The sequence below is a fragment of the Calonectris borealis genome, chromosome 4, assembly GCF_964195595.1.
Source record: "Calonectris borealis chromosome 4, bCalBor7.hap1.2, whole genome shotgun sequence".
Classification (NCBI taxonomy): domain Eukaryota; kingdom Metazoa; phylum Chordata; class Aves; order Procellariiformes; family Procellariidae; genus Calonectris; species Calonectris borealis.
Window position 1 is genome coordinate 79731384 of NC_134315.1, and position 20374 is coordinate 79751757.

Here is a 20374-nt window from a genome sequence, read left to right on the forward strand (position 1 = left end):
GACTATTCTTTTGTGCATGCAAGTAATTTAGCAGAGAGCTTCAGTTTAAGCTCTGTGTTCCAATATTCAAATTATTTAATAGGCAAGAGATTTGCATTTAACTGTAAATATTAACTGTCTTGAACAGACCTGAAAATCAGAGTAGCTGATGAGCACCTGATCAAAAATGCTATGTGTTGTTTATGCTTATAAGCTTTTCTGTTAGAAAAAATTATTAGAAATACCATAGAGTTGAGCATATGCTGACATTATGTTGACTCTTGTTTTCCAAAAATTACTGATTTTCTGAGATTAAACTCACGTGTATCCATTAATAACAGGAAGTGAATGATTAAAACTAAGATGGCTTAGCAAATTGTTAATAATATTGAAAAGTGGCAATTGTTTTATAACTGCCATAGTCCTGTGAGGTTGTCCATGCTGGGAAAAGATACCAATGCATCTATTATTCTGATTCTGAATGCCATAAAGTTTCTTATTTTCCATTTTTGCCTTGGGCAAATTCTGGTTGTGTACAACCTGCTTAAAATTATTGTTTACAACATAAAAAATTATTTTTCCAGCAATTAGCATATCTTTCCGTAGGTTTCTTTATTTATAGGGAAAAAATAAGTCATGAACCTCTGCACTAGACAAAATTATCCTCAGGTTTTGATTTATTTTAAAGATGAAAATAGATCTAGGTATTATTAATAGCTAGGGGTTTATCAACACCTTCTTCTCTACATGTGTGTCACTTATATTGTAACCTTCCAGCTGTATTTGGACTGTACCGCAGCACAATGTGTTCTCCTAGTTCTCCATTAATGTCCATTAATTAACCATTACCTTTCTTTATCCAGAAAAAAAACCAAAATAACTTAGGTGTGCATGCACACAAACACTCCTGAGGTCATTTTGTTTTGAATATAAAATAATTGAGTGCTATTTTTTAGGACTGAAATGTGTGAACAAACACCAAACATTTCACAGCATACTGAGCACTGTTTCTGACTCAGCAGCAACACAAGACTTTTTTTTTTAAATTCGATAATATATCCAGTGAACAATGTAAAAGCACTAATGTTCAATTTGAGAAAAAACGGATACTGGCCTGGAAACATCCGCCTTTCTTTCTGGACTTAAAATTACTCATTACACCAAATATTCATTCCACCAGACTCACATTCGGGAATTGAGCAGTCTGCCACACTGTGGTCATTTTAAATGCTCGTAAATGTTGATGAATGCACTAGAAAATCTAGGGCATTTCAAGAAACCCAAAGTACATTCTCTGGAGGGTAAAACATCATACAGAACCGTTCGCCTACGTAGTGAGATTTTTAATCTGTTGCAAATTACTGAAGTCAAGGGAGTTATGTTAAACTGTGAATCTGGCTTATGCTTTCTTCTTTATGATATATTTAAGAACTTACCAAAGAAGAATGAAAATGTAACCATGAAAAGAAATAATACTGAGGCTCTTATAACCTTGTAAACCCTTTGTAGAGCAAAGCTATTAAAATTCTATTGTCAGACTTTATCAGTTCCCCAAGTTTTACATGCATCAATCATTTTTGTTCTATGGGGGGCAAAATCCTGCTTGCTTTATGAATGCAAAAACTGCTTTGTGATTCATTTCACATAAATAGTGAAAATTTAATCTGGCTTTTCACAAATAGATTGTACATGCTGTCCGTATTTCCTTAAGAGCTATTCAGACAAATAGCCTGAATAGTGTAAAGACTGGGTTCACAATTCATTCTCAGTATTTATTTCTTCTTTAAATAGTATGTTTCAATTAAGAATAAACAACAAGAGAATACAGCAATGCAACCCCTATTAACAAACCTACAGGAACTAAACAGAGGTTTAGATGCATGTAAGGTAGACAGGTAATTATAGTAAGTAGATGTTAGCTGCAGTTTTTTACAGTGGGGATGAAAATGTTCCGATAAAAACTGCTTGACCACATTACTTTACCTGGGTAGATTGTGCTTCACTGCGTTTCCTTCCTCTGCTTAGTATGAAAATGAAATTCTACTGAATTTGACAAGTTGCCATTTGGCCTGATGCTGATTTAAGCTTCTAGAACCTCATATCAGCACAAGGTCACTGACAGGCAAAGTCAGTGAATCTAAAAATGGTGCAGAAAAAAGAGATTAGGCTTTACTTGGGTTCAGATTATTTAAACAAACAGACAAGAATTTAGGGAAAACAAAATTGTGTTTCTCATCCGATTGGTCAAATCACTTTATTAAATGATACAATTTACATCTCTGGCATGCACTCTCAAATAAAGTGTCCTTTGCAGTGAACAAAAAGTCTTTGAAAGTGAAAAGCCTTTTATAAAGATAATACAGTCTTTTGCTAGTAGGCAGAAATGCAATGTGAATAGATATTTGGTTGTGTTAAAGCAAACCAAAATGAAAACAAATTATGAAAAAGAGTTGTGAACATCATCATCTAACGTAACTAAAGAAACTAAATTTTCAGTTATATTGTGTATTCAAATACTCTGCATATTAACAGAGACACCTCTCAGGGTGAACACAAAACCAACATATTTAAAATACCAAGAGAATTTTTTCCTCACATTTGCTGAGCAGATCTGTGCATTCAAAAACAAATGTAAGAAATACTTGCATTAATATATTCAGAACTCACGCACAACAGTCACAACTACTTGACAGAAAGATGCTTTGCTAGTGGAGGAATGGGGTGAAGAACAGAAAGTGAAAAATGCTTTGTGGTTCTTCATAAAGCTCCATATGTATTAATATTTCATTTAGTAGTCTGGGCCTGCTGCTTCCATTGAAATCAGTACATTGTCTCAATCTGGTTTTAGCCTGATTTCCGTTGTAAACAAGTGTATATGATCTGTCTGCATGCCTGTGTGTATGTCTGTCCTCCCATTAATAACTCTGAAAATGTTTATTTGTTTCATTTCTATGTGGCAGTGGAATAGATCTCAAAAACAGTCCATTGCCCACAGACTTTGTAAAAATAGATGGCTGGGTGGAGGACGGATACACTTACCAGTGTTGCTATTGAGGGAAATGCTGCAGTGTGAACTCATTCCTTATTAGAGATGAGAGAATCCATATGGGAAAGAGAGCTAGTAAATCCTCAGGAGGAGGAAGAAAAAATCTGTAGTAGATTATGTTAAACACCCAAGTTAATCTATGGTAAGATATGAAGCCACATGAAACTCAACGTCAGTAATTCTCATGTTCACAGAAGTACTTAATGATGAATTCTTGTGAATAGAAAAAAATTATAAGGCTACACTGTTTTTCTTGGGACATTGACAGAAAGTCAGTGATTCTGTCTGAAACTGTCTGATTTTGCCATTCTTACATGTTTGTTGCATTATTTGGAGGGGGGCGGTTAGAGCTTGATCCTAGAGTATGTTTTTCTGTATTGCTATGTGATCACAGCATTAAATCCCTTTTAATATCACTTTGTATCATAACTTTTTTTGTAATATTTAAAAATGCTTTTGGCAATTTTGAATTGCATGTACCTTAAAATTAAGCACACATTTCCTTCTGGTAGATGTATGACATTAGAATTCACAGCATTACTTTCAATGAGAATTCAAGAGTTAGGCATCTGATTCTGAGAATTAAAATAATTGTATTAGGTAAAAATAAGCCTTACTGCAAACTCATTAATCTGGTTTCCAGTTTAACAATGTAAAGGATACAGTTCAAAAGAGAAGCCTGAACTTGACTTGGATACAGGGAATCCTTTTATTATGGTAATATGGACCACAGTTCAGCAAAATATGTAAGCATTATATAATTTTCAGAATGTAGGCCTTCTGAGAAATACACATGCACTAGTATTTATTGAATAGTTAAGGTCTTGATAACTTTGAATTATAAATTTCACTGAATTTCACTTTGAATTATAATTTCACTGAAATTAAGTGAAAACTTGACATGTATTTCCAGGGAGATAGGCCTGGATCTGAAGACCAGCCCTTAAGGCTAATGGGACTACCTAGTCCCATTGGTTTCAGTGGGAATATTCCCAGTCATGATAAAAGGGGACATTATGGGACTCTGCAGAGAAAAATGTATTTTTGCCTGTGTGGCAGGAAAATTTACTCTGATTATGTGCGTGTATGACTCTGAGGTGCAAAGCTCATTTTCAGGCATATTGTGGCAGCCTTGTTAATGTAATTTTTCTAAATAATCTTTTCTTTGCAAATTCATAATTTGTGAAATAAATTTGTAAGATGATATAGCAATATAATCCTAGTTGAAAGGCTTACAACTCCCATGTCTTCATTTCCTGCTTGATCAAAAGGATCAGTTGATTTCAGGGAGACTTCTCTTTGGCTAGAGAATTACTGCCAACTTAAACTCATTAAGGGTATATTTTTCATGTAATTATTTGTTCTTATGGGAAGTTCCATCTCAACTGAGCCTGGGTTTAATTTTCCTCTTTCCTGTATACCAGTTATACTTTGTAATTGCTATCATGGAAAATTCTTTGCAGAAGGGAATATTTTGTAATGTATTCTTTCTTACTGCGTATATGTTTTAGTCCTTTCTAATCTAACCACTTTACTCACAGTTGACAATCTTATTGAAACTAAAGATAGTTAACACTGCTTCTGCAGTAATTTTAGGTGACTGTGCTTGACAGATCTTTGAAGAATGCCCCACAAAATGAGGAGGATGCAGAGCACTTTGTAAAACTTGGGGTATTCATTTAATGCTTTAACAACATCTAAACTACCCAATAAGCTTGTAATACATATATTTTTAGCCACATATTTCTACTGTTTAAATAAGCTGTAAATGCAAGATATGTATCACCAGCAAAAATTATTCACCGTCTCTTCAGATCCGTCAAGATGGTTTAATTGTAACCAACCATCCAAATATTTGCTACTCATACTAGACTCATACCGTGTAACACATGTCATAAACCCTCTTTCACATACCAATTTCTGTGTAGAACAGGTATTGTTCTTGAGAAACAACTTATCTATGTCTTCCAAACTGAGAATACAAATCAAAAGCTTTCTAAACATTGAACTACCTAGATACTAAGAATAACTGCCCAGCCAGTCAGATTACCAGACACTGCAGCAGTAAATGTTCAGCAAGTAGTGCATTTCACAGAGAAATAAAGGCTGTTCAGCCTCTGACTTGTTTGATAGTTTATTACAAAATCAACTTGCAATCCAGTTTAAATACACTCTAAATACTTTCCTCGTCCTTTTTGTTGTTCAAGTATCATGGTACTGATCTCTCTTAATAACACCTTTCTTCCTGTGGTGTTCAGAATATTTGATTGATTACAATATGTAAAACTTCATCAAAAGTGTCTTGAAATCCATCTGAAATGGATGACTGCATAAGATTGCATATATCTACATGTTGTAGGGATTCAGGTACCACAACCACAGATGTATTTTAACTGTTGCCACAGTAAAAATATTCATTGATTCACTTTCTTAGCTCATTTTAAAAATGCAGTAAAGAAAACATATGGCAAATAAGCCAGTGCTTCCAAGTATTCCACTTCCATTGGAACTTTCCCAAGTCTGGTTATATCTAGTACCTTGGAACTCAGACGCCAAACATACCCAGAAAACCTACCAGATCCTGTAAAATACTTCTTGCCTTTAAAATGCCCTTATTTTACTTTTTTTTTTTCACATTATCTTAACTGCAAGCACTTGTACTGTCTCCATCTACATCCTTTTTTATATTTTTGTATTGAGCACATTGGTTGCCCCATTTTCATCCCACCCCTCACCCCAAGAAATGTGTATTTTTGCCTTTTGATGAACAGAACAATCTTAGGTAAAACTGAGTCTGTTCTAGAGGCTTCTAGCCCTGCAGTCACGTGAAAACTGTGCTCTATTCAATTTTGACTCCTCATTTCTTTAGTTCAGAGATCCTCAGGCCAGCAAGAAACTTTCCTTCTCCAGCTCAAATCTAAGGCTTGTAAAGCTGGAAGAAGGGAAAATATGCCAGGCCCTTCAGCTGCTCATGTTGGACGCCTCCATCCCCTTGGCTGTGGATTGTAGTTTGAATCAGCTGTTGACAAGCAATAGTCAGACCTGGAATCCATGGACATTATATCAGGATCTGTTCTGGACCGTTGACTGCAGTAAGCATACTGCAGCTGAGAGCCAGCCTGTGTGGCGGCACTTGGGGCAGACAGGGAGCTTTTGGGGGATGGTATAATACCCGATTTCTTCCCTCCTAATAAGGCTACACTACCACTTGGGGCTGGAGGCTCATAAGAAACTTTTTTTTTCCATTCATCTGGTGGCTCAGGAAGTGTTTTCCTGCGAGCAGCTGATACTACGTTAGCCGCAATGGATTCCTGCATATTTTGGGGCCCAAAAGCTTCATCCACTAGGCCAAGAGGGGATCTTGCCGCTGCTTCCCAGGGAGTCAGTCTCTTGCCAGGCCTGTCAGCTGCTGTGTCTGGCTTGCTGAAGTAATCAGGGGCAGGCTGAAATATAAGAGGAGAAGGAGGAGACATGGCTCGAGAAATGAATGAAGAAGGTCTCCCAGGAAGTGATAATGAGCGTCCACTGCTTCCTTCCTAGGAAAACAAAATATCAAATATAGTTACAGTTACTAAACAACAAAAAAGGAAGCCCCTTCTCTTCACTTCCAAACTGGAACAATAGACCCTGAAAGCACATGACATCCTGGCAATCCCTATTTATGTCTTCAGGTACTTTTTAATACTGTAATTTAGTGGAAAGAGAGGAGGTGTTAAAAAGGAGACAGAGAAAGAAACAGGAACAAAGGCAGAGCAAATTGAATTTTTGAGGAAAGTAAATAGACCAAAGACAGGCTTTTACTGAAAAGGTACAATTATGTTAGCAACCGTGCAGCTTTTCCCCTACTTAGGTAGTCTGCCTTGTTCTGAAAAGACCATTCTTAATAATGAAAAAGAAAGTCATGTGGTGACAGTTCTGTGTGTGTTTACAAGATTCTTTCTAACATGCAGGCACAGCCTAATTTATTTGATAACAGGCTCTGTCTAGGACATCTGTCTGAGAGCATATCTTTGGCAATCTTCTTTTAAGAAAGGCATTTCTTACTCTAGAATTATTAGACTTATCCTAATTTTCACTTTTCAGGGCACAAAAATGAACACAAAAAATTAAAGACGTTAATGCAATCATTCACTTAATACCCTTACATGATGCTACTTAACCTGGCTTCTTTAAAAGGCAGTGCCCTCAAAATTTCAGTACATTCCGACCCATTTATAAGAGCAATCCACTCATATTTGACAAATCCTAATCTTCTTAGTAATGCAGCACTTTGAAACAGAAACTGTGTTCATGAGAAGGTTCTGCTGCAAGTCATTTGGCAGCGTACGAAACAGGTACAGCCTTTTCCCCAAGCCAGACATGTTCTTTGTGTTACACAGACAAATTACATTGTTCTTACTGAGTAGTCTCTATACATGTGGTTCCTAAATTCATTGATCTACACCCATTGATTCATATCCTGAGGTTTAAATGCTGATTTAATTCTGAATCCAGTGTGAAATTCCAGGGTCTTTTGCTAGAGGATTTGCTAGAATTTCATTCAAACAACATTGGCCTGTGTTACTTTTCCTAATTAGCTTCCAAAACTTAAAATACTGTGAGCATGACCTAGATATCAGCCAATAGGTATCTGATCATACAAGGTACAGCTTATCGAGCAAGGATTCACATAGAAATATCATGTTTTATAGGCTTTTCTGTCACAGGATCTTGACACATTTAAGAAACTTAAGAGACCTCTGCTTCGCACAGGCTTTTAAGTTATGTTTTAATGTCAGCCTTTCTATGAGAGATGGAAACTGAGAAAGAGACTACTGATTTCATTATTTTCAGTCAATTTGGTGGTGCTCAGTCTGAATCTCTTAAAAAAAGTGTAGAGTGACACACACAGGTTATGTAATGAGAGTTTTGACAAGTTTCACAACTAATGCCTTATAACAGGACTATCCTTTCACCTCTTAGCTATGACCAGCTATTCCCAGTTTGCAGTTCCAGAGAGGAAGCTCCCCAACATTATTAATCCTACCCCCACATACTTATGGCAAATTTTCATGAGGTTCTACTTCTATCCAGAAAAAAATACTTCATTTTGGGCAACTTAGCTCAGTTCATTTTTAAGAATCCTCACTTAAACTTTGAGATGCTCAAACATTAAAATGTGGCTGATCAGGTCATCACATATAGACATATCCTAACTGAGTACTCTAAGATGGTAGCATATAAAAAGCAAGAATTATCCATTTGGAAGGTGAGTGAATAAAAGAAAATATAGAGCTTTTTTTCCTATATATGAAGTTATATACTGTCAGGAAAGGATTCAAGTTTTCTCCATATCTAATGGGTGGGATTTCTTTTTCTTACCTGGAAAATAAGAGTTCAGGTAATAGATCATGCTTGGGGCCAACGAGTGGCAGACCCAGATAGGCCAATCACAATAATTCTCCTTCTTCTAATGTCTTGCAATTTCTTTCTTCACTGAATCCACAGAAAAGAGTTTCTTCAGCAAGACTTGTTAGTGCATTTTGTTTAAATTATTGGCAAGAATAAATTTTTAAAAAGCGCAAAATCAAAATAGGTATGCAAAATGAGATACAGTTTCTGTTATAGATTAATCTGATTGATAACCAGAAAAACATGAAACTAAGAAGATAAGGTGGTACAGAGGGATGAAAAAATTGATGAAACAGGCTCACCTACTTAGTCTACTTGTGTTAATTGCTCTCAGGAGGGTTCTAGAACATTGTGCTGAATAGACAGAAAATTTCCTCTTTGTTTAATGGAGATTCCAGTTCCAAGCCCCGTGAGTGTTTTGTAGGATTCCAGAGAAGCAAAGGGAAATGATACTGTTGAAAGAAGTGTTGCATAAAATATCTGACATTTCAAGACATTTAGATAAAGATACTGTTTAGTCTGTCATGTTTAGAGAAAAACTCCAGAGGTCGTCAAGTTGCAGAAGTATCTTTTTGGCCTAACCATTAGTGATAAAGTAGGAGCTAATTTTTTTTGACAGTTTAATCAGAGAATAGTGAGTTACCAAGTGTATTTCACTATTTGTCTAAGAAAAAGGGCCATTCTACTATGTAATGAAGGTAGAAGTTTAACTTGTAAAAGCAGAAATAGTGTAGACAAAATGAAATGTTCACATTATAGCGAGTTCTACGTCTTTTTAGTACAGGTATTAGATCAGACTCAACAGAAAATCAAGATCATTAATGGAAAATAAGGTATTATTCTATAATGATGGAAACTATTCTACGGATAACTTTGTTATCATATAAAGCAAAGAAAGGGAACTGGCAGATAAGAGCTAAAATGACCTCATAGAAAAAAACTTCTGTATGAATCAAGCAATACAATATACAGGAACTAGAACAGAGTTATGACAACCAGATTTGGGGATGAGTGTTTTACTGGCTTGAGAATCTCCTATGTCCTTAATTTGGAAGATGGACAGTTGGTCTCCTGGATCTTGCATATTTATGTATAATTCTAGACTTAATCTTAATAGTCATGATCTGAGAGACTTCATTCTGACAGAAAAACAGACTAGGTTATCCAGAGAATGCCCCAGTGGACAGCTTTGTTAGGTGCTAAGTATCTTGTTTGGAGACTAGATACATTGGGTACAGTAAACACATTCAGTAAGATCTGTATCACTGAAGATAATCAACGATTACTTCCTTCTGGATGATTGTTCAATCCACATCCAAATCACAGCAACAAAGCTCCTGCTGCAAGATCAAACTGTCAAACTATGATATTGTCAGCTGGATGATTCTCATCTGTAGGCAGTTCTTTAACATACTTGGTCCTGTTTTGATATTCCCAGACCAGTCAAATTCTTCTCCTTTCCCACTTGGTAGCTTGTATTTAGATACAGTTCTGATGATAGGCTGTTTTTTAATTTTAAAATTCTAAAATGTGAAATTACATATCTGTTTTCTCTAGATCTGGTAAAGTAAGGATTAATTCCATTAATTCCATGAAGCAAGGGCTAAACAGTGTGTGTTTTTAACTAAGAGTTATCTTTCTGGATTGTGAGAGGACAAAATCTGCAAGGGCAAATAGCGTTCCAGATGATTTACCTGGAAAAAGGCTGAAGTACTCTGTCTGTTCCGTAAGGGTCTGAAAGAATTTGAGGAAAAAGTTAAGAGAGAGCCCCACTTACATACTAATTTCCAGTTATAATGTTGCATCTGGCTGTCTAGCTTTTGATGGGGAGGAAGAGTAGACCAATAATTTTTGAAGGAAGAGGCTATTGATAGAAGGAGCTGGCTGAATTCTCTACATTTCCCGAAGAGAAAAAGTCATAACTATGCTGAAGGTGGGTGGAAGAGGGTTTGAAGACTCAGAAGATCCAAGAAGGTGAAAATGTATTTGGCTAAAGTGAGCCTTAGTTATTTCGAATTACAGTCTTCCTAAAATAAGTAGCAGTTGTCATCATCATCTACATTCCCATAAGCTCAGAGAGAATGAAACAAAATTTTATATGAATTTGGTTTTTAATAAATCTAGGAAAATTAAATATCAGTTTTGGCCTGAAACAATTCTACTAGGTTTTGTAAAGTGGCTGCAACTTGAAGCAGTTATAACCCTTTGGATTCAGGGGAATATTTTTCTAATTTTCATGTCTGTTTCACAGAAAATTATTGAATTTCTTTCACCACCCGTGGAAGAAATATAGCAAATGCATCAGTTATGTGCAGTATGCCATAATGCCTCGGTGTTTACCTTAAGGAGAAGGAATTTAGTCTCTAAGCCTACTGACTGCTAAGATTGTTATGGTTGTAATAAAAAGCAATCCAACAGCACCCTGCACAGCAGATTTTTGTACATTGCATAGTGACATACTTTTGCAATGATTTATTGAGTTAAAAAATAAAATATTTCTATCTACCCCAACTTTATTCTGAAACTGAATGATCTTTGACTTCAGAATACATAATATTGCACCTTTTTTCACACTCTGTGGTAAATAGGCTTTAAGCACTTGTAGAAAAGTTTGATTTTGCTAAAATATAAATGTATCTCAAATGCAGGAACTGAGAGATGATCAATATTGCCTTGTTTTCATTGCAGTTAATTTTTGTTATTGGTAGTGGTGTTCCTAGACTGAAAGTCTAGGTCTGAACATTTCTTAATTCAAAGCAGATCTGTATTTGATATTCATATACTGATTTCTGTCACTACTTTGGTGTTCAGCCTCTTCAAACTAACAAATACAAACTTTGGAATTAAGGCAACATTTAGTCACTAGAATTCATTATTCATTTACTGGACAACAGCAGCCAGACGTTTTCTGGCTATTTTCCCTCTATATTTCATTCTTGGAGATACATCTTTTGACAAGTATGTACTAAAAAGAATACACAAACCCCAGATCCTAAGTGAGACAGTGGGAAATATGAAGTGCAAATAGAGAATAATTATTCTACCCTCTGTCTCCCTTAAGCTGCAAGAAGATCATAAAAAGAGGGGTGGAGATTTTCCATTCTTCTTCCCAGAAATCAAGGGAGAAGGGAAAGAAGAATTATTATATTATCACATATTGCATTGCTGTAATCCTATTGTAAAACATTCATTATAATACTGTACCAGCACTCGAGGTATTATGCTGCAAAACAAACCAGAACCCTATACAGTGATTAATTTGTTCTTTTCCATTGCCTTGTGTGAATGTTTTCAGAGGGAAAGATCTTTTCTACAACAGTTATTGAAGAGAAAGTGATTCTTAGTTATCATGAAGAGGAAAGGCAGCTCAGAGCTGTCCATTGCAATCATAGAATCCTAACAGCAGCTGCTGACTGGCTCGGGTGTCTATGCAAACAGATTAAACTTTAGGTTTAGGTTAACATTGATTTAAAAAATGCAAACTATTTATAAACTGGTCAATGAAGCAAACATTTATTGTACCACAAGGATCTTTGATATTTATAAGCTGTGTATGAATATAAACTAAAACGAATGTAATATTACTTCCAAAAGAAACTATTTCAATATAAGTAAATGAATGTAAACATAGTACTTATAAAAGGTATATGCACGTGTAGATCTATTAAAGTAAGTAGAAGGAGTGTGAATGTGTATCTTTGATTCAATAATATCTAAATCAATAGTCCAGAAAAATCTGTTGTTTGGAACTTAACTGCTATTTCAAATTTCTTGATAATTATGAAAAGCTGAAAGACAAAAAGAGCAAAACTTAGTGTCATAAAGTAGTGCAAATTTTAAAGGCATGAGTCAGATATTTTTTATTTTACAGACCAAATGGGAATGCAAAATACTACTTAGTGAAATGATTTCACAATAGCTGTTCTTCTGTCTCAGGTGGCACATCTCCTTAATAAGTGAAACCTGTTCATATGTTTACATGCTGAAACTGCCTTTTCGCCAGTTAAGGAGACATATATTACATTTTCGAAAAAAGTCAGGCGTTATATTTTCAGGAGTAGGTCGGACTCTTAATAGTCCAGTGAAACTCTCTGCAACATAGACTTCCACCTGATTAAGTCACTTGAAAAAAATTGACCTAGGTGTCTAAGTCATTGAGGCAGTTTTATTTTTATCTTTTCATTACAGTCCTGGTCCTTAATCCCATATCAAAGCATGTTCAAATCTGAGTTAACATTAGCGCCTGGCTAATGTTTACACAAAAAGGGGACAAAGGAGGAGGAAGTAGATAAAACAATTGTACTATCTCAAAAAATGACTCTGTCTTTATAAAAAGCCCAGTGATGCATTTCTCATTTTGCTTTCTGTGGGCTTGTAATGGCTACTGCAGTTAGAGACCAAACCACTGAGAAAATGGTAAAACACAATAAGCAGTACTTGATTTTTATTACTTTTAATTCTTTCCTTCTTTCCATTTTTTTAAACATAAAACAAGCACTTCAGATTTTTAAACTGAACTGCATATAGAAGGGAGACATATTGTTAATCTTATTATAGCTTTTTTCATCCCAAACCATTTACAATTTAAACTTTATGTAATGAAAAAATAATTTCTCTCTGAAATGCTGCCAGCTCTGGAGTAAATGCTACAGCTATTTTACAATACGAATACCAAAAATTTTGAAATAAAATGGAAAACCCGTATTTATGTGAAACTCTGGAAATAATCTATAGCAGGCTAAAATTGGAATGCAGCATTTTGGTTAATGGGGATACTAATGGCTGGAGAGGCAGGGAATCTTACCCGTCTAACAATTAAAGCCTTGTCAGTGGCTGTACTGAGACTACTAATAGATTAGAATCACATAGTTCATGTCTGATCCTAACTTCCTCAAAGCTGTCTTGTCAGTGGCTTGCTTTCAGAAATTTATAGGAAATTTTAGAACTGGAACCTAATTTATTCTAAGTTTAGATTGTTTATAACAGCAGTATTATTTCAAGTGAGAATAATCTTGTTTTCATCATTAGTATACAAACTAATGAAACAGTTACTGTCAACCATCTTACATAAGCTTTGTGACAAATCCTGCTTTTGACAATAAAGTCCTTTTTAGTTGTCAAGTAATGGTAGAAGAGAAAAGTAAGATATTAGAATTAGGCCTTCACTACTGCAAAATGCCTACGTGGAAAAGAAACATGAGAGTGCTGCTAACCTGTAATAAATTATTCATAGTTATTCAGTTAGCTCAGTTTACACTTGTGTAAATGAAAGAAAATCAGTGCTTTCCATTATCATTTAATCTTTATCCATATACGATTATCAAAATACAATACAGTTATGCCTAGAAAAAAGAAATGGCTGAAACTTTTTTGGCCATAGGCATCTTAGCTTTCCTTGGAATAGACAGTTTATTTCTTGTATGGAAGAATATTTGCTGCCACCTTCTGGACTTTTATATTACACAGCTTAGAGGAAGGTCTTGGAAGATGAAGCCTTGTGAATGAACATTTGAAAAACAAGTGCAAAGTTGGTCCTAGTTTCTGACTTTGCTATTTTGTATGAACAATGAAAAGGTTTTAAGTTGATATAAAGTAAAGGCTATTGATATTTTTTTCTAAATCAAAGAAAATTAGTATTAAATATATTGTAATACTTGAAGGTGGTGGCACTATTGTTGCTGAACATATCCAAACTAAAAGATAAATTATCCAGTTCTTTATAATTTTCTTATCAAATCTTTCAAGCTGAAATTTTCAGTCTTAGTTGTTTGGTTTTTTCTTATTTACTTCGTCCCAAATGATCCAACCATTTCAGATCTATTTCAACCAAATGAACCTATTTAGTTCAACCATTTCAAAAAGTGAGAGTAGGGAAAAGTAATGTCAATGACAGAAAATTCTAGCATCCTTTTCCTTGAAAAGTGTTACCACTACATGCTTTAGAACTGGTTTGAGATTAATCTTTGTATCTGTCTCATATTTCCATGCAAACTTGCTTACGAATATTCAAGCTAGAGCCTTGTAAAGGCTCAATAGGAGCACCTTGCTTTTTACAGCTAGTTCCTGAGAACTCTGTTAGCAGCGATAATATTCTGCTATGTGGGAGGATTTTGTGCATTGTTACAGGTCTGTCCTGCTGTAGGCTCTGATGTCTTTGGACACCACACAGGAGAACAAGGAGACTGTCCTTGTGCTTTCTCTGTCTGTCTAAACTGCAGGCTATGTGTACCCCCACAGGCTGGAGAAGTCACTAGGGTGTTCCACAGCTCCTGCGCTGGCTGCGCAGATGGGTTTTCATTCACAAAAAAGCAGTGCATGCAGGCGTATGGTGCATACCGATGTCTCTTCCCACCATCGGGTCCAGACCTGAGGCTGCACACTCACTGATCAGGACTGAGATGCACTGCAGAGCACAGCTGCCCCTGGATAGAGCCCAAGACCTCCTGTCTGGGCCCAAGAAGCCTCAAAGGGGAGAACGTCTGATTTGAATACAGGGGGGCAAGAAGCAGACTTTAAACAGGGTAGAAGAAACAGACAAGGGAAGGACAGAGACGAGACTGGACAAATCAAAACCAGGAGCTGTAATACTTGATACAGAAGGAAAATCCGTATTCATCACTGGGTTGGAGAGTGATGAAGCTAGGACCTGATGGCCAAGGTTCCGGAGCTTGGATGACAAGCTTAAGGAATGGAAAATTGACCTGTGTAGCTCGCAATGAGGCTACGATGAGGAGACCAGGAAAAGAAAAAGATGAAGAAATGGGGCAAGGAAGGTACATTTGGGGAAAAGAACCTGTGCCCGTTAATGTATATTTTCTTCCAGAGTTCCAGGGAAATTTCTTCCCCAGAGGGATGGAGTTTGGAGTTTGTCCTTCCACAGTCTCTTTGCTGTCAGAAGACTGTGAAGCCCCATTGGAAACCTGTGTCGTCCTCCCAGTGCTGGTTCACAGGCAGGATGTCAACATGCATTTGCTGCCAGTTGCTGTAGCAGCATGACGGCAGTTGTCTACGGTGGTTCAAGCCGTGCTGGAGGACCCTCTTGGTTACGGTATGCTACACGATAGTATTCCAGGGTTTGGTTTGTTGTTCTTGGAAAACCCTTGGGTCTTAAACACACAAAGCTCCCTTAAAGCAATGCTAGTGAAGTTGGAAGGTCAAGTATTCAAAAGCTGTGAAATGCAAGCATCATTGCCCAGTGCACATGCATTTTGATTAAATTTCAGGACTTCTGCCCCATCCAGTGCCATTTCAGGGTTTCATTTAGGAAATACTAGGATTATATTGCAAAGGAGTATATTGTGCAAAAGGTGCTTTCACTGGTTGGATTTCATAGCTGGTCACTGAGGATTCCCTTTCTAGGCTTCCACCTGGAGACCCGTGATCTGTTAACACTCACAGACTGAGGTTAAGGATCACATACTTTGATACAGTAACTAGATCTTATGCTACTGGACTCTGAAGAGTGTCCAAGAATAATCTAGAAAATTTCAACAAAAGGCTGGAAATAGTCAGCCATCTCTGTGCAGAATAATTAAACCCTTCTTGCTGATTGTTTTCTTCCCTGGTACCTTCACTATTTCATGATCCTCTGATAGGTATTTTATCCTATGCAGTCTCTGCTTTTTTCCTGGAGTTTTCTCCCCGCTGCTTGGCTCCCTCTAATCCTAGTGTTTTTTTCTTTCAAAATTGCTGCTCTGCCGCTTAGCACTCATTTTCCTGTCTGAAACACACACCAGCCCCTCACTTCCTAATTTTTGGAGCCTGCTGATACCTCAACCTCTTAGTATTTCTTTACTTCAAATACAAATTTGTGTGAATTCTGAACATTCATTTTAGTGTGACTAACAGCAGCACTGTGCCAAAAAGAAAATAAACTCATTGCCACATGATTGCTGTGGTGACAGCAAAATCTGTCACTGCAGTTTTAGGGCTGATTTTGTGTCTCTACTCTTGAATGTCCCATATAAAATGAAATTAGGTATACAAAATAAAATAAAGCTAGGTATATAAAATTAGGGTCAGTGCAGGAAGACTTCAGACAAAATTTAACTGAAACCTCCTTTTGATGGCTGATCTCAAAATGGCATTGGCTTGATCTCAAATGGAATTGTCAGTTTGTCTAGGAGAGAATTGGGCATTCCCTGCTGCAAGTCTTGATATGAGTGTATTATAAAGTCCCACACCATCGGCCAGGTGCTTTTGGAACCAAGCAACTTGTTGTCACTGGATATTGTCACATGTCTTAGGACACTAGCAAAATTATTCCTTCCATAGGAGGGCAGAAAGCAAAAGAATGAGGCTTACTTGTAAGAGGTGGTAATGTTTACTCTGTAAATGTTCCTACAGAAAAAATTTATTGAAATATCTTTCTGTTTGTTTCATAATATGTTATCTTTTGCTGAGCAGGAACATGGTAAGAGGGGTTCCCCTAGAGAAGGGAGGAGAAGTTAAGCAGTTCTTTGTTCAAGAACTAAATTTTGTCTTTTATTTTTGCAACAGAAATTTTAACTTTTTGTGTAAAAGCTACTCATCTCCAAAACAAAACTTTTCAATTCAGGTTTTATAACAAGAGGTTTATAATTGAATTAGAAATTATAAGTATAGAAACCCTTGATTGAGGTAGATGTTTTCATGAAAAGGCTGTCTAGAATGTGAGATCCAAACTGGTGCAGTATAATTCCTCCAGTATGTGCTATCATTAAATGTGCTAAAACCAACATAGAACACTTAAATTCCTCTTTTAATGTGAACATACTGGAAGTATTGTTATTAGGGGTGGCCTAAAACTCACTGTTAAATATGCTTACATAGTAAACATAACAATTGCATCTTGGTAACCTTGTCATATTATATTAGAATAACTCTAATAGCTTTTTCAGAAAAACATATACAAAAGCTCACTGCCCTTTCAAAGTGAAATTTCAGATGGCTCCTCTCTACACAAACCGTTCATTTTCTTGACATTTCAGCTATGTTTGACATCATCATTAACTTTTAATTTGGACCCATGACAATGAACAGCTCAACTTTCCTCTAAATATCTGCTTCACAAGAGATTACATTTTGGATAAAACTGTTACTTTAAGTAGGCTAGTCTTCTGAAGTATTAATAAGAATTACAGACTTACCTGATTAGTAAAAAGAGTCTTGAAGCCAAGTTGGATCCAAGCACTATGCATGTAGAATGATGTGTATATATGAAATTGAATTCAGAGTTGGACTTTGAATGGGATTTTCAAAAGATCTTAGCTGAGTTAAGAGGACTAGTGTCACTGGGGCTCTTGCTTTTAACTCTTATTGGTGTTTAAAAAATCCTTCTGTCATTGCTATAGGCCATATGAAATACTTGTATTTGAATAACAGCAAAAAATCCAAATGTGATCAAAATCCAAATTTTCAGCATAGATGCACTTCCTTTTCTTTTGGACAAAGTAAAGAGAAGATAGGCTAATGTTATATTTTATATTGCTATCACAGAAGCTGACTTTTTGCTTATTGCTGTAAACATGCATATGATTTAGTTGACTTCCTAAGTGAACTTTTGGGATATGCTGAAAATGAAAGAAATAGCAAAACGATTTTAAAGGTGACAATTATGCATTTCTGTCTTTCAGGTGAACTTAGTTCTAGACAGATGACTCGGGAAACTGAAATGTTCTGTTTCAGTCCACAGCTCTCCTTTAGCTCCTATGAACTTGACTTCTGTCTTTCTGGAGAGCTAATTTCTTTTGGATGAGAATATATCGCAGCTTTACCTCTTGTTTCTTCTGCTGATAATAGAATAATAATGCTTATTATTTCTTACTTGGTAAGTGGTATGCCATGTAGGCATATATAAGCCTAGAAGTTAGATTTCAGTAATTCACATATTTCACACAGGATACTCAGTAGCTGGTGATGAATTCCAAAAGTTACTGACCTAAGCCTGATATGAACTGGTGGCCATCCTGTGTAAGCTGCTGTATCTTGTTAGTAGCCACACGCATCAACATCAACACTTGTGGTGGAAGTACAGAACTGCTAAAAATCTCCTCATTAAGGAAATATTCTTGAGGTGGTAGGGTGAACAAGTACAGAAGAGTCATTATAATTTACAGATGTATTTTACAGGAGGAGACTGTAAGTAAAAACATGTAAGGCAATATGAGGCTGATTGGATTTCTAGGTATCTCTCTAGCAGCATTACTTATCTTTGGTAGGATATCTTTATTCCAAGTAGATACTAGTGTCTTAAACTTCTACCTAAAATAGTATGTGTAACTTCAGATAAAACTTTTACTAGAGGGGAAGAACGGAGGGAGGAAAGAGAAGGGGAAAGGGAAGGGGAAGGGGAAAGAGAAGGGGAAAGGGAAGGGGAAGGGGAAAGAGAAGGAAAGGGGAAGAGGAAAAGGAAGGGGAAGGAAGGGGAGGGAAAGGGAGGGACAAGATTTCATTTTAACAGGATAGCATAGAAAACAGATTTCCCCTAAAATATACTGTCAGTTTGTACATGTAAGTGAAACAAAAAAATAGCAACAAACCAAAGAAAAAAACCCCAAACAGGCAGAGAGGAAAGGGACAAGTTTAATGATAGAAGAAAAATACAGATATTGACAGTGGAAAACAGATAGAAGGGACATCTCTAAAGGATTAAAATATTGCTACTTTCTATTTCCAGGTAAATGCAGTGTAACTCTTTCTTGAGTTTTCCATCATTCTCCTGAATTTTAAGAGGGAGATGCATCTCTTGGTCATTTTTTTCTAATGTAGTCAGTATCCCAATCCAAAATTTAAAGGAGAGAGTAGGATTTTCGAGGTCCAAAATTAGGAGGAGTGATTTTTATTGGCTTGATTAAGTTTTGATTCCAGTCTGCTTTCTGCATGTACAACCAAATGCATTCTTCTCAAGTGTGATTGCGGTTTGAGCTACCATCATGGGACCAAACTAAGGAGATTTTGTTCATACTGGGGAATGTTTTCTTCATCGAGATAGATAGTTCTACTAAAATCCCCATGATATAAAAGATCCATAATCTGGTCTGTAGCTAGCTGGATGGTAGTTTAAGCAAATATGTTAACAGATTCTGCCACCTTTATTCACAGATTGGTGCTTTAATCTTTAGCTTCACACTTGGGATGGATTTTGATACCCTTAGTTGTTTGAAACAACACCTTGTTTCAGACCTAGCACCACTGATGTTAGCAGGAGTGCTTACTGAAAAACACGCTGAACTATTCAAATATAGCTCCTTGATTTCTGCAAGGCTGTCTGTTCACTGCAGTATTATACCGTAGGTTTCAAGACCACAGACTCTTAAGAATTTTCTACAGTAGCAGTATTTCAATACTTAGTCCCCAATACAAGTAAAAGGTGAAAGTATAAGACCAGAGTAAAAAGATTTAAAGTGGGAATAAGCACTGTAAAGCCCCAAATGAAAATAATAAAATGTGTACGAGAGACCAATAGGAAGACATGGTCATATTTATGATTTACCATGAAGTGCTAATTTCTGTGGCATACACTACTCTGGCTGCAAGAATCAGTACTCTTGAATATATGTATGCCTTCTGTTCTCGGTCACTGTGCTTTCACAAGAAACTATTGCATTACATTGCAGCTGCAAAACCCAGCTCACCTCTCTGACTGTTCAATAATTTTGATTTACCGGCTTCTATCTTACTTGCTGGATTCAAGGCAAACGTTGGCTAAAAATGTGTCTGCATTTGGGATGTCAAATTTCCCCAAAATGGGAAATCTTTAACAATTTTTCTAGCTGTCTTTCTACCTCCTTTAGTCTGCAGAACACTCCAGCATCTCTTATAGGACATTCTCTGTGAAATCACAGAGGCAATTCATGATTTTGGATCACAGCTGATCCACGTAGCTTACAAACTAAGCCCCTGGCCGATCAATCAGATTCCTGTGGAGGGACCTTTGAGCCAGGACAGATCTGACTGAATTCAGTGGGGCTCTGTGCA

General features: G+C 36.4%; 1 protein-coding gene and 1 long non-coding RNA gene across 2 annotated transcripts in view; one reads left to right on the forward strand and one right to left on the reverse strand.

The window, feature by feature from the left end:
* The window catches only part of LOC142082259 (uncharacterized), a 150618-nt gene that overhangs the window by 55493 nt on the left and 74751 nt on the right, over nucleotides 1–20374 (forward strand). The gene's annotated exons all lie outside the window — the stretch shown is intronic.
* The window catches only part of SYNPO2 (synaptopodin 2), a 95914-nt gene continuing 77752 nt past the window's right edge, over nucleotides 2213–20374 (reverse strand). Inside the window, exon 5 of the mRNA XM_075150266.1 lies at nucleotides 2213–6561. Coding sequence (XP_075006367.1) covers nucleotides 5995–6561 — 567 coding nt within the window. The 3' untranslated portion in view covers nucleotides 2213–5994. The remainder of the gene's footprint in view (nucleotides 6562–20374) is intronic.